The sequence below is a fragment of the Myotis myotis genome, unplaced genomic scaffold, assembly GCF_014108235.1.
Source record: "Myotis myotis isolate mMyoMyo1 unplaced genomic scaffold, mMyoMyo1.p scaffold_m19_p_56, whole genome shotgun sequence".
Classification (NCBI taxonomy): Eukaryota; Metazoa; Chordata; class Mammalia; order Chiroptera; family Vespertilionidae; genus Myotis; species Myotis myotis.
The window spans coordinates 419,875-432,535 of record NW_023416364.1 but is presented as its reverse complement, the minus strand read 5'-3'; the positions used below and the strand labels follow the sequence as shown (position 1 = coordinate 432,535).

General features: G+C 53.0%; 1 protein-coding gene across 1 annotated transcript; it reads left to right on the top strand.

Moving 5' to 3' along the window:
- The first annotated feature begins 10,933 nt into the window (after positions 1–10,933).
- LOC118657487 (THO complex subunit 4-like) lies at positions 10,934–12,391 on the top strand. The gene has a single exon (XM_036311530.1). It carries the CDS (start codon positions 10,943–10,945, stop codon positions 12,389–12,391), a length of 1,449 nt encoding a protein of 482 aa, XP_036167423.1. The 5' UTR covers positions 10,934–10,942.
- Positions 12,392–12,661: the final 270 nt, after the last annotated feature.

Here is a 12,661-nt window from a genome sequence, read left to right as displayed (position 1 = left end):
CAATGTGCATGAATTCGTGCACTGGGACACTAGTATGCATATAATATCATTACCCAATCACCCCATCCCACCTTCCCTCTGAGGTTTGAGGGTCTGTTCTGTGCTTCCATGTCTCTGGATCTATTTTGTTCATCAGTTTATTTTGTTCATTAGAGTCCACATATGAGTGAGATCGTGTAATACTTGCCTTTCTCTGACTGGCTTATTTCACTTCGCATAATGCTCTCCAGGCTCCTCCATGCTGCTGCGAATGGTAAGAGTTCTTTTTTACAGCTGCATAGTATTGCACCTCCTGGTGGGAATCATGAAGATGTGAAACAGACCCGAACCCCCGAGAAGACACATTTGTTTCTTTCTGGGGAGAGGTCAGAGCACTGCCTTCTATGTCCCTCTCCTAATGTTTTAAAAACAAACTGTGTGAGAGTGTGTGTTGCAATTCTAAGTGTATGTTGACATAGTCCTTAGTAACATGGGACTTGGTGCCCAAAACTTTAGTTCCCATGTTGGGCTTCATAAAACTGGAAGTACTTATGCTGCCCATCATGAAGCCCAGTGGTCAGAGAGGACATGAAAGTGAGAACAGACTTACAGTTCTCTGTTCTCTGTCCCTGCCCCAAGCCGCTGAAGGGCAGGGACTGTGTCCAGTTGCCCCCTCCAGCTCTGCATCCACAATGTCACTTGTGCCTCGATATCAAAAGTGTCATCTTGGGCTAGTGTCCTCTCGCTGTTTGACCAGCCTCTCGGCACCCCTGGCCTAGCAGCCTTGGACCCGCTCCAGCCCCAGCCAGTGGAGCCCTGGCACAAGCAGGTCACAGCACTTTCCAGGTGTGGCTCAGAGACGAGAACAGAATGTGGGGGGGACCCTCGCAGCCCACCTGCCAGAGGGAGGTTCAGCATGTGCTGCTGGTCTGCTGTCCCCTGGAGGGTTCTGGTCCGCTTCCTGGCGCACGTGACCCCCCAGCGGAGACCTGAGTGGAACCGACTCTCTCAGGAGCGTTTGGTGCTCATGGTTTGGGTTCTCTGAGAGCAGCTTCTGTGCCCATTTTAGCTTAAAGTTTGAAATTCTATAAATAGAAGCAGGAACAAATTTACTGCCTGTTCAGATTTGTGATTAGATTTTGCAAAGAGCTCAGTCATTCACCACAGAGAAGGACCGTAATGTCGCTCTCCCTGGGAAGTGAGAGCAGGCTGTGACTGTGTCTCAGGGAGAACATGTCATTGTCAGACTCTGTTCCCTGGAACCTGTGACCTCAGGCCAACCAGACCATGCCGCATCCCAGACAAAGCCAGACGGGACCAGACGCACGATAGGTGTGGAACGAAATGAAATCCAAGGAAGGTAGACAGGGTAGCATCTCAGACCTAACTTTTCATGCTCCGTTATCTTTTGTAAAGAGTGCCATTTGCCTGCAATGCGTTTGTGACCAGTCCTACTGGCCTTTCCCAATTTTTAAAAAATATTTTTACTGATTTCAGAGCGGAAGGGAGAGGGAGAGAGAGAGAAACATCAATGATGAGGATCCCTGGTTGGCTGCCTCCTGCATGCCTCACACTAGGGGTCCGGCCTACAACCCGGGTGTCAGAGCACAGCCCCGCGGGAGCCCAGCACAAGCACCACAGACTCGTGGTCTGACTGGCACTGGTCTGGGCAGAGCTGGCAGGGGGTCTTGGGAGACGGAGAAGCCACGAGAGGCTGTGGGTGTATAAGGATGAGTCCTTATTGCAGGAGCCAGTGGCCACATAGCCGTCAGACAGAACAGTCCCTACAGCCAAGTCCATGCAGGCAGGCAGCAGACACCAGCGGGTGAACATACCTCTTCTCCATAAAGCAGCATCTGTCCCTGTACCCACAGCTTCAGCTGAGCAGCCGCACGCTGCCTCAGACTCACCACCTCACGTCGTAGCCGCACCTGAGCTCCAGCTCAGCAGCTTCTCCATCTCTCCATCCCAGCTGCTCTGTCCAGCAGACTTCTTCTCCCTCCATCCCAGCTGCTCTCTCCAGCAGACTTCTCCCTCCATCCCAGCTGCTCTGTCCAGCAGACTTCTCCCTCCATCCCAGCTGCTCTCTCCAGCAGACTTCTTCTCCCTCCATCCCAGCTGCTCTCTCCAGCAGACTTCTCTCCCTCCATCCCAGCTGCTCTGTCCAGCAGACTTCTTATCCCTCCATCCCAGCTGCTCTCTCCAGCAGACTTCTTCTCCCTCCATCCCAGCTGCTCTGTCCAGCAGACTCTTCTCCCTCCATCCCAGCTGCTCTGTCCAGCAGACTTCTTCTCCCTCCATCCCAGCTGCTCTCTCCAGCAGACTTCTTCTCCCTCCATCCCAGCTGCTCTGTCCAGCAGACTTCTTCTCCCTCCATCCCAGCTGCTCTCTCCAGCAGACTTCTTCTCCCTCCATCCCAGCTGCTCTCTCCAGCAGACTTCTCCCTCCATCCCAGCTGCTCTGTCCAGCAGACTTCTTCTCCCTCCATCCCAGCTGCTCTCTCCAGCAGACTTCTTCTCCCTCCATCCCAGCTGCTCTGTCCAGCAGACTTCTTCTCCCTCCATCCCAGCTGCTCTGTCCAGCAGACTTCTTCTCCCTCCATCCCAGCTGCTCTGTCCAGCAGACTTCTTCTCCCTCCATCCCAGCTGCTCTGTCCAGCAGACTTCTTCTCCCTCCATCCCAGCTGCTCTGTCCAGCAGACTTCTTCTCCCTCCATCCCAGCTGCTCTCTCCAGCAGACTTCTCTCCCTCCATCCCAGCTGCTCTCTCCAGCAGACTTCTTCTCCCTCCATCCCAGCTGCTCTGTCCAGCAGACTTCTCCCTCCATCCCAGCTGCTCTGTCCAGCAGACTTCTTCTCCCTCCATCCCAGCTGCTCTGTCCAGCAGACTTCTTCTCCCTCCATCCCAGCTGCTCTCTCCAGCAGACTTCTTCTCCCTCCATCCCAGCTGCTCTGTCCAGCAGACTTCTCTCCCTCCATCCCAGCTGCTCTGTCCAGCAGACTTCTCCCTCCATCCCAGCTGCTCTCTCCAGCAGACTTCTTCTCCCTCCATCCCAGCTGCTCTGTCCAGCAGACTCTTCTCCCTCCATCCCAGCTGCTCTGTCCAGCAGACTTCTCTCCTCCATCCCAGCTGCTCTCTCCAGCAGACTTCTTCTCCCTCCATCCCAGCTGCTCTGTCCAGCAGACTTCTTCTCCCTCCATCCCAGCTGCTCTGTCCAGCAGACTTCTTCTCCCTCCATCCCAGCTGCTCTCTCCAGCAGACTTCTTCTCACTCCAGCCGACTCCAGCCAACTAGCTGGTCAGTACCTACTTTTACACCATTTACACAAAGCAGGCTTCGTGCCAACAGTGACATCAGTCACACTGGCCACAGAAGGGCACAGTGTGCCGCGTGGCCTTGCGCCCGCTCACGGTGCCTTGGCCTGATTGGGATTCTCAGGCTCCGAGTCCTGAACATCCCGTTGAGGCAGATGCCCAGCACGGCCGGTGGCCATCCTGGTGTATTGATGACAAGGCCTCTGTGCTTCCACTGGCCTTGACTATCCAGGGACCTGGCATGGTTCCCACACCAGGCATGTGCCCTGACCGGGAATTGAACCGTGACCCCCTGGTTCATAGGTCAACACTCAACCACTGAGCCACACTGCATGGGCCTAATTTTTTTAAAAAAATAAATTTATCAACCAGGTAATATTTTGGCATTAAAAGGAGAACTAATTTCTCTAAAATGATAGTAGCTGATTATACCTATTGTGGAGTGCTAGTCTACCCCTTCAAGGTGGGAGGTTACCAGGATTAATTAATTAATCGCTTAATTTAATTACATATTGAACCTGGGCAAGGCTCTGCCCAGCCTGGAAATCACTTGGTGGCTTCTTCCATCTGACAGCAGAGCTGAGCCTGTGCACACGTTGGCTTTCCTGAGCCCTTCTGTGTGCTCTGGCTCCAGCCCTGCCACCCTGGCAGTTGAGCCTCTGGGTGCCAACTCCGCTCTGACCACACAGCTGATTGGATGCGGTGGGTGGGGGGTGGGCTGGGTGGGGGGCTGGTCAGGTTCTCTCCTGGACATTGAAGCAAAAATACAGAAAGAAGTTGTCAGTCTGTTGTGAGAATGGACCCTAAAGCTACTAGTGAGAAGGCGGAAAACGGGCAAGAAGGTTCTCTTAGTGCCTGTGTGTGGCCTCTGAGTGTTCCATCCGAGAGACAATAGCAACACAAACCAGGCAGACATGGGCCCGTCCGTTTCACTCGGGGTTAGAGCATCGGCTGCAGGCCGAGGGGTCTCGGGCTCAGCTCCAGCCAAGGGCACTTACCTCCATTGCAGGCTCGATCCTCCCCAGTCAGGGCAAGTGCAGGAGGCAGCCAATCAAAGTGTCTCTCACATCAGTGTTTCCCTCTGTCTCTCACCTGCCTTCCACCCTCTAAAAATCAAGGGGGGGAAATATCCTTGGGTGAGGATTACCCAAAATATAAAAGAATTAGGGAGAAAAGCAAGACAAAAATGAACCTAAAAGCTTTACTTCTCTCAATGGACTGGAATTCCTCTTTGTTCAAAAGTTAATGAAAACGATTTCTCTTTTTGCCTTGACTCCTGGGCCCAGCCTGGGTTCTAAACAACCCTGGGGACTTCTCATTAGCCGTCCTTTGGGTGTAGGGATCCGGTGCTATACATGGTGCCTTTGGAACTTTTACTGAAACACAATAACATGCTACCAGCTCCTCGCATGTGGAGCGTGAACTCCCTGTGGAGCTGTGCATCCTGGGAAGTGAGTGCAGGGACCGAGCTGCGGGCTGTGCCCACAGGAGACGGGAGCGGAGGGAGGGCTTAGTGGGAGACCTGAGAAGTAGGACAATGGTCAGAGTTTCCTGCAGGTGAGAGGGCCTCCTGCAATCTGCGGTGATCAAGGTCAGCTCAGGGTTCGGGCAGCGCAGGGTTGAAAGGTGAGGACGTCCACCTTTGTGATCTCGGGCGACACCACGTGAGCCTGTGAGGACCCCGAAGGGGGACCCTCACTCTGTCCCACCGACCGACAGCGACCCCAATCAACCGCAGGAGACGTCACTTGATGCAAACGGCAAGAGGCTTTATTCCAGTGCGCGCTGGGGCTCAACCCGTACTCACGCAGGAGTAGAGGAGTTGGGCGCACAGCAAGCAGTCTTTCAGCTATTTATATGCAAAACTCACACATCAGGGAGGGGGGTGGCATGCAGGAGGGCGAGAGGAGAACAAAGAGATTCCAAAGGGGTCTGGTTCGTGTCTTGATAGGGCATTCCTGCCTGGTGTTTTCACAACCTGTTTATCTCAAGGTTGATTGAAGCCCGGTTTACTCAGCCTGCCCTTTGTTGGGGCTATCTCCTGAAACAGCCTTAGGGAGGGCGTCATTCTCTCTGTTCCTATCTCTAGTGGGGGAAGCCTAGGGAGTTGAGATAACAGGCAGCTAGGCCTGGCAGCTGGGCCTGTGCAGTTTGTAAAATTCTTTTATTATTTCAAGCCGCCAAGCTGGTCTGCCCCCCCCCCCCGCCCCTCAGAGCGCCCACCCCTTGCACACACTTTGTTGTGGGTGGAATTGGGACCCGGGCAGCTTGGAGTGTCCCTCCCATTTCTTTTCCTGTTTACTCATGAGCTTTTCCTTCTCTGTTGGCGGGTTTTTCTTACCCTTGGCAGGTGCGGTCCAGCCCAAGCCCTGGGGGTGCTTCCTGGTGGACGCAGGCCCAGCCCCGCGGCTGCAGGTGCCACAGCTCAGGCTCAGCCCCCCGCCTCCTGCCCCTCTGCTCAGGGCACCCCAGGGAGTGAAATGGGCCCCATCGCTCCCCACACGGGCCGCAGGCTCAGGCAGAACAGCCTCGGCGCCCGCCCCCACCCCCTCCGCACCGGCTGTTTCCCTGAACCGCACTCCCTGTGACCCTCCCACCCTCGTCATGCTTCCTCCTGCCTCTGCCATCGCGGTGCCAGGAGCCCTGACCTCAGTCTCTGCTTCTAGGGAATCTGCCTGAGAACCTGGAGCAGCTACCGCTCGGAGGGAAAAATGGATGCTTCAAAGTAACATACATTTTTCCTCTTATTTTGGACTTTTTCTCTAATTCAGGGTATTCGCCACAGCTTCTTAACTTTATAAGAGCATGAGTGGCATGTTTTATTCCTTTAGAATTAACTAGTGACTGCTATGGAAAGAGACCTACCACTTGGCCCTAGAGGTGGGGGTGGGGGGATAAGAGAGAGATCTGCTCCCCTCTCTTCTGAAAGTCCCAACCCGCCCCCCCCCCCCCTTGGGCTTTGCTGTTGAAGAATTACTCCCCTGGGTCTTGAAGGGTCGCTGGCCTTCTGGAACCTCTGAAGGATGTGACCTTGTGAGGTTTTAGAAACACAGTTGACCCTTAAACAACGAAAGGTCAGGGGCACCAACCCCCTCACAGTCAAACACCTGCGTTGACTTCTGATCCCCCCAAGCCAACTCCCAGCCGCCTGCTGGTGACCGGAGCCTTGCCAATAACAAACAGTCAAGTGGCAGGCATTTTGTGTGTTACATGTTACAGACTGTGTTCTTCCAATAAAGCGAGTTAGAGTCCTAACCGGTTTGGCTCAGTGGATAGAGCGTCGGCCTGCGGACTGAAAGGTCCCAGGTTTGATTCCGGTCAAGGGCATGTACCTACCTTAGTTGCGGGCACATCCCCAGTAAGGGGTGTGCAAGAGGCAGCTGATCAATGTTTCTCTCTCATCGATGTTTCTGACTATCTATCCCTCCCCCTTCCTCTCTGTTAAAAAAAATTAATAAAATATATTTTTTTAAAAGTGAGTTAGAGATTGGAAGATGGCGACCGGCAGGAAGGCTGGGGGGAGCGGGGGGGAGAGTGTGAGAGCGCGAGGGAGTGATAGAGGAGTGTGGACGGGTGTGGGGTGTGTGTGTATGAGCTAGGGACAGTTAGATTCTGCAGGTCTTCTAAGGGGCTGCTAAACTGGGCAGTCTTAGACGGCAGAGCCCCGCTCCCAGCATGGACATTCCTGGGCAGCCAGCATGGGAACAGAGACTACGCCATCCTGAGAAACAGAGCTGCTTGAGACTAGAATCCTGGCCTCAGCACCACCCAGTCTGGTCTCAGACGCAAACCAGGACCTTGCAGCCACTGGGGACAGAGACCTGCGACCACAGCTACAGAGCCACAGACACCAAGAGTCCAGAAATCCCCATGGCAGATCCGTGAGTAACAGAGCCCATCCCCCTCCCTGCAGGCTCATGGGCAGTGCCATAGTAACTGATAGACCCACCCCTTGCCGGGGCCTCAGTGCTGCTACAGGGACCTTAGCCTGGAAGTGCGCAAACATGGAGAACTTGTGCCTTGCAGCGCAGGCTAAGAGAGCCTTGGCCTGGAAGTGCGCGAACACCAGGAACTTATCCTGCACAGCACAGACTAGGGTAGCCTTGGCCTGGGAGTTAATGCTCGAACACTGGGAACTTGTTCCTCACAGCACGGGCCCCAGGACCCCGATTATCCGGGCAGGAGGCAACACCAAGCACCAGTTACTTGACTGCATTTCTTATCACCTACACCTGGGATCCCTGATTCCTTGTGCATTCATACTAAGAGCCAGTGACTCCAATTCTTGATGCATGTGCACACAGGGACCCCGATTCTCAATGCAAGGCTGCACGAAGCAACATAGACTCTGATACTGGATTCTTGGGGAACTCTGACTCCTGGCACACACTAGGGGGCTCTGATTTTCAACACACTCCGGGGGGTCTCTGTTTTAGCACGGTGCAGGCGGGGTCTCTGATCCTAAGTGCGCACACAAGGCCACATTTAGTGCTGGTAACACTGACTCTGAGTGAGCCTGGTTCCCACCAACCCACCACAACCACACATCTTGGTGTCAGAGCTCTTCAGTGACACTAGGGTGGTGTGAAGCTCCCACTGCACATGGCCCAGGCCCACAAAACTCGACTTTTGAATCATCTGGAGATAATCAGAATGGGGAGACGACACAACCACCAGAGGAAAGAAAATGAGAAGTTGCCAAGAAAGGAAATTAATGAAATTGAAGCATGCAACATGACAGAAAAAGAATTTAGAGTAATGGTTGTACAATTCATTCACCGGATGGATGAGAAAATCAACAACCTCTGAAAGAATCAGGAAGAAATGAAAAGTGATATAGCTACAATCAAAAACACCATGGAAGGATTCAACAATAGACTAGAAGAAGGACTGAATTAGTGAGTTAGAAGATAAGGTAGAGAAACAAGCTCAATCTGAACAGCAACTGGATAAAAAAATTAAAAAACAGGAGGAGAGCCTAAGGGAGCTTTGGGACAACATGAAACAAAGTAACATACACATAATAGGGTTTCCAGAAGGACAAGAAGAGCAGCAAGGATTAGAACATCTATTTGAAGAAATAATGACAGAAAACTTCCCAGATATGGGGAAGAAAAAAGTTACACAAGTACAGAGAGTCTCAAGCAAGATGAACGCCAAAAGACCCACACCAAAACACGTCATAATAATGATGGCAAATGTACATGACAAAGAGAGAATCTTAAAGGCTGCAAGAGAGAGACAGAGAGTTACCTACAAAGGATCCCCCATCAGATTATCAAATGATTTCTCAACAGAAACACATCAAGCTAGAAAAGAATGGAAGGAGGTATACAAAGTGTTGCAAAGCAAAGGACTGAATCCAAGAATACTCTATCCAGCAAGAATATCAATCAAAATTGAAGGGGAAATCAGGAGCTTTGCAGACAAAAAAGGCTAAGGGAGTTTATCACTACCAAGCCAGCAATGCAAGAAATGCTAAAGGGAATTCTGTAAAAAGAAGTGTGGAAGACCACCTATTGTTTTCACTAACTGATAAGCATAGACACAGAACCCCCCCCCCCCCCCAAGGCTGGGTACCTTTGAAGCCCTAGCAAAGGTCAGAGCTAGGCACCACCTCTGTTTGTCCAGACAGTGGTAGCTGAAGCAACTTCCCCATTTATTATTATGTAAATCCTTGCTGATGGGCTAGTCTGCCTGTTGCCATGGGTCACCTGCCTAAGGGCTATGCTATGGGTGTATCCCAGATGAATGAATGCTTGGTGAGGCCTGAGCACGAGAGGAAGTCGTTCCTCCTGAGTTGGACTTACTTGCCTGGTCCGAAATATTATTAATATTTCCAAATTATCTCGTGTATTTTCTCTGTCATTTGTGTGCGGCTCCGCTTCTAGTTCCTGAATCCTGATCCACGCAGGACGTGGGAAGGAAACACTCAACAAGAAGAAATATAAAGGTAAGAAAGAACACAGGCACAAAAATAGAAATGACTACAAGCAAGTACCTTTCAATAATAACTTTAAACGCAAACGGACTAAATGTTCCAACCAAAAGACATCGAGTGGCTGAATGGGTAAAAAGACATGACCCACGTATATGCTGTCTACAAGAGACCCACCTCAGAACAAGGGACTCACACGGACTGAAAGTGAAGGGGTGGAAAAATATCCTTCAGGCAAATGGAAATGAAATAAAAGGTGGGGTAACAATACTTATATCGGACAAAATAGACCTCAAAATGAAGGCCATAACAAGAGATAAGGAAGGCCACTTCATAATACTAAAGGGATCAATACAACAAGAAGATATAACCCTGGTAAATATATATGCACCCAATGCAGGAGCACCCAAATTCATAAAAAAACTCCTGGAAGATATCAAAGGAGAGATTGACAACAATACAGTCATAGTAGGGGACTTTAATACACCACTGCCAGCACTGGATAAGTCCTCTAGACAAACAATCAGCAAAGAAACAGCAATCCTAAATGACTCACTAGATCAGATGGACTTAATAGACATCTTCAGAACACTTCACCCCAAAGCCACGGAATATACATTCTACTCAAGCGCTCATATGATATATTCAAAAATAGACCATATATTGGGTCACAAGCAAAGTATCCCCAAATTCAAGAAGATTGAAATCATAAAAAGCATCTACTCAGACCACAAGGGCATAATATTAGAAATAAACTACAATAAAAACAACCAAAAATACTCAAACACCTGGAAGCTGAAAAGCATGTTATTAAATATTGATTGGGTTACCAATGAGATCAAAGAAGAAATTAAAAACATCCTGGAAAATAATGACAATGAAAACACAACAATCCAAAACCTATGGGACACAATGAAAGCAGTCCTGAGAGGGAAGTTTATAGCTCTACAGGCCTATCTCAAAAAACAAGAAAAAATAGTAGTAAATCATCTAACTCTACAACTAAATTAGAAAGAGAGCAACAAGAAAACCCCAGAGTGAGCAGAAGGAAGGAGATAATAAAGATTAGAGCAGAAATAAATGACATAGAGACCAAAAAAACAATACAGAAAATCAATGAAAGCAAGAGCTGGTTCTTTGAAAGTAAAATAGAACCCCCCCAACACTCTTCACGGGTCCCGGGTCGGAGGAGCCTGCCCAAGAGGCACCCGTCAAGCACCCCAGGCATCGCAGCCACGTTCAGGAGAACCTTTCCTTGAGATGCGCCACCTGCCCCACCCTAAAGTTGGCATCGCCCAAACAGTGACGCTTCATTCCTGGGAGCGGCTGATTGGTGGGTCTCTCTGGCTCCTCCCACCACGCTCTGGGGCTATAAAAGCAGGGGCGGCAGCACCTCGCAGGGTCTATGGTTCGCGGACCTTCTCAGCCCTGGGCGCGTCTGAACGCTGTCTCCGTGGGAACGCTGTCTCCGCAGGAACGCTGTCTCTGTCGGAAAGCCATCTCCGTCTCCGTGGGAACGCTGTCTCCGGCCGAACGCTGTCTCCGTGTCATTTCCTCTTCCGCGAGGAGTCCGTCCACACCTTTGCGAACCGCTGCGCCTGGACCCCAACATCTGGTGCCGGCTCAGGAACAGCCCCGGCGCCGCGGGCGGGAAGGGAAGGGCCGGCGTGCTTCCCGCACGGGCTCGATCCGAGGCCGATTCCGGGCCCGCCATGGCCGACAAAGTCAGCATGTCTCTGGACGACATCATTAGGCTGAACCGGAGCCAGCGGGGCGGCCGCGGCGGGGACAGGGACCGAGGCCGGGACCGAGGCCGGGACCGAGGCCGGGCCGGCTCCCAGGGAGGCCGCAGTGGCGGAGCGCAAACCGCCGCACCAGTGAGCCAGGGCGGCGGGCCGTGCCGCAACCGGGCGGCCCCCGGCCGAGGCAGGAACCGGCCGGCGCCCTACAGCAGGCCGAGACAGCTTCCCGACGAGTGGCAGCGCCACCGCTTCCGCAGGGGCTTGGGCAGGGGCGCCGGCCTGGTGACCGGGGGGAAGCTGCTTCTGTCCAACCTGGCCTTCGGAGTGTCCGACGCGGACGTCCAGCAGCTGTTTGCGGAGTTCGGGCCTCTGAAGAAGGCCGGTGTCCACTACGACCGCTCTGGCCGCAGCCTGGGGTCAGCCCACGTGCACTTTGAGCGGAAGGCAGACGCCCTGGAAGCCATGAAACAGTACCACGGCGTGCCTTTGGATGGCCGCCCCCTCAACATCCAGCTCGTCACCTCACAGATACACACGCAGCGCAGGCCGGTACAGAGTGTCAACAGAGGCGGGGGGACTACACACCGAGGATCTGGAGGCTTTGGCGGCGGCACGCCGAGTCGCGCCCGCGGAGGCAGCCGGGTTACCGGCAGGGGCACCGGACGCAATTCAAAGCAACAGATCTCTGCGGAGGAGTTGGACGCCCAGCTGGACGCTTACAACTCGATGAGGAGCACCAAAAAGCTGGACGCCCACGTGAGCACTGGCAGCGCGATGAGGGGCACCAAAGAGTTGGACGCCCAGCTGGACGCTTACAACGCGCCGAGGGGCGCCGAGGAGTTGGACGCCCAGCTGGACGCTTACAACTCGATGAGGAGCACCAAAAAGCTGGACGCCCACGTGAGCACTGGCAGCGCGATGAGGGGCACCAAAGAGTTGGACGCCCAGCTGGACGCTTACAACGCGCCGAGGGGCGCCGAGGAGTTGGACGCCCAGCTGGACGCTTACAACTCGATGAGGAGCACCAAAAAGCTGGACGCCCACGTGAGCACTGGCAGCGCGATGAGGGGCACCAAAGAGTTGGACGCCCAGAAGGACGCTTACAACTCGATGAGGAGCACCAAAAAGCTGGACGCCCACGTGAGCACTGGCAGCGCGATGAGGGGCACCAAAGAGTTGGACGCCCAGCTGGACGCTTACAACGCGATGAGGGGCGCCGAGCAGTTGGACCCCCAGAAGGACGCTTACAACGCGATGAGGGGCACCGAGGACTTGGAGGACGCCCTGCTGGACGCTTACAACACGGCGATGGACACCGAGGAGTTGGACGCCCAGCTGGACGCTTACAACACGGTGATGGACACCGAGGAGTTGGACGCCCAGCTGGACGCTTACGACGCCATGATGGACACCAGCTAAAGCACCACCAAGTCGGTGCGTGCGTGCGTGGTGGGGCTAGGCCTGGAAATCGTCTCGCGGTGCTTCCCGAGGGCGGGCTGGCGGGGACCTGTGGCCCATTGGGGAATTGTTTCTTCTGTTTTGAAATAGGATTTCATTAAAACTCATGCAAAGTGTTGTCTTTAACGTTTATTTCATTAAAAAATTCCGAAAAAGACCTGTGCTGTACCTAGTCGTTTTGGGGGGTAAATTTTACTGGTTGCTGTTGTGGAGGAGCTGTTGTGGAGGAGC

Bases quoted from the DNA above. Each gene is read 5' to 3' on its own strand.
- LOC118657487 (XM_036311530.1), top strand. From the start codon at position 10,943: ATGGCCGACAAAGTCAGCATGTCTCTGGACGACATCATTAGGCTGAAC.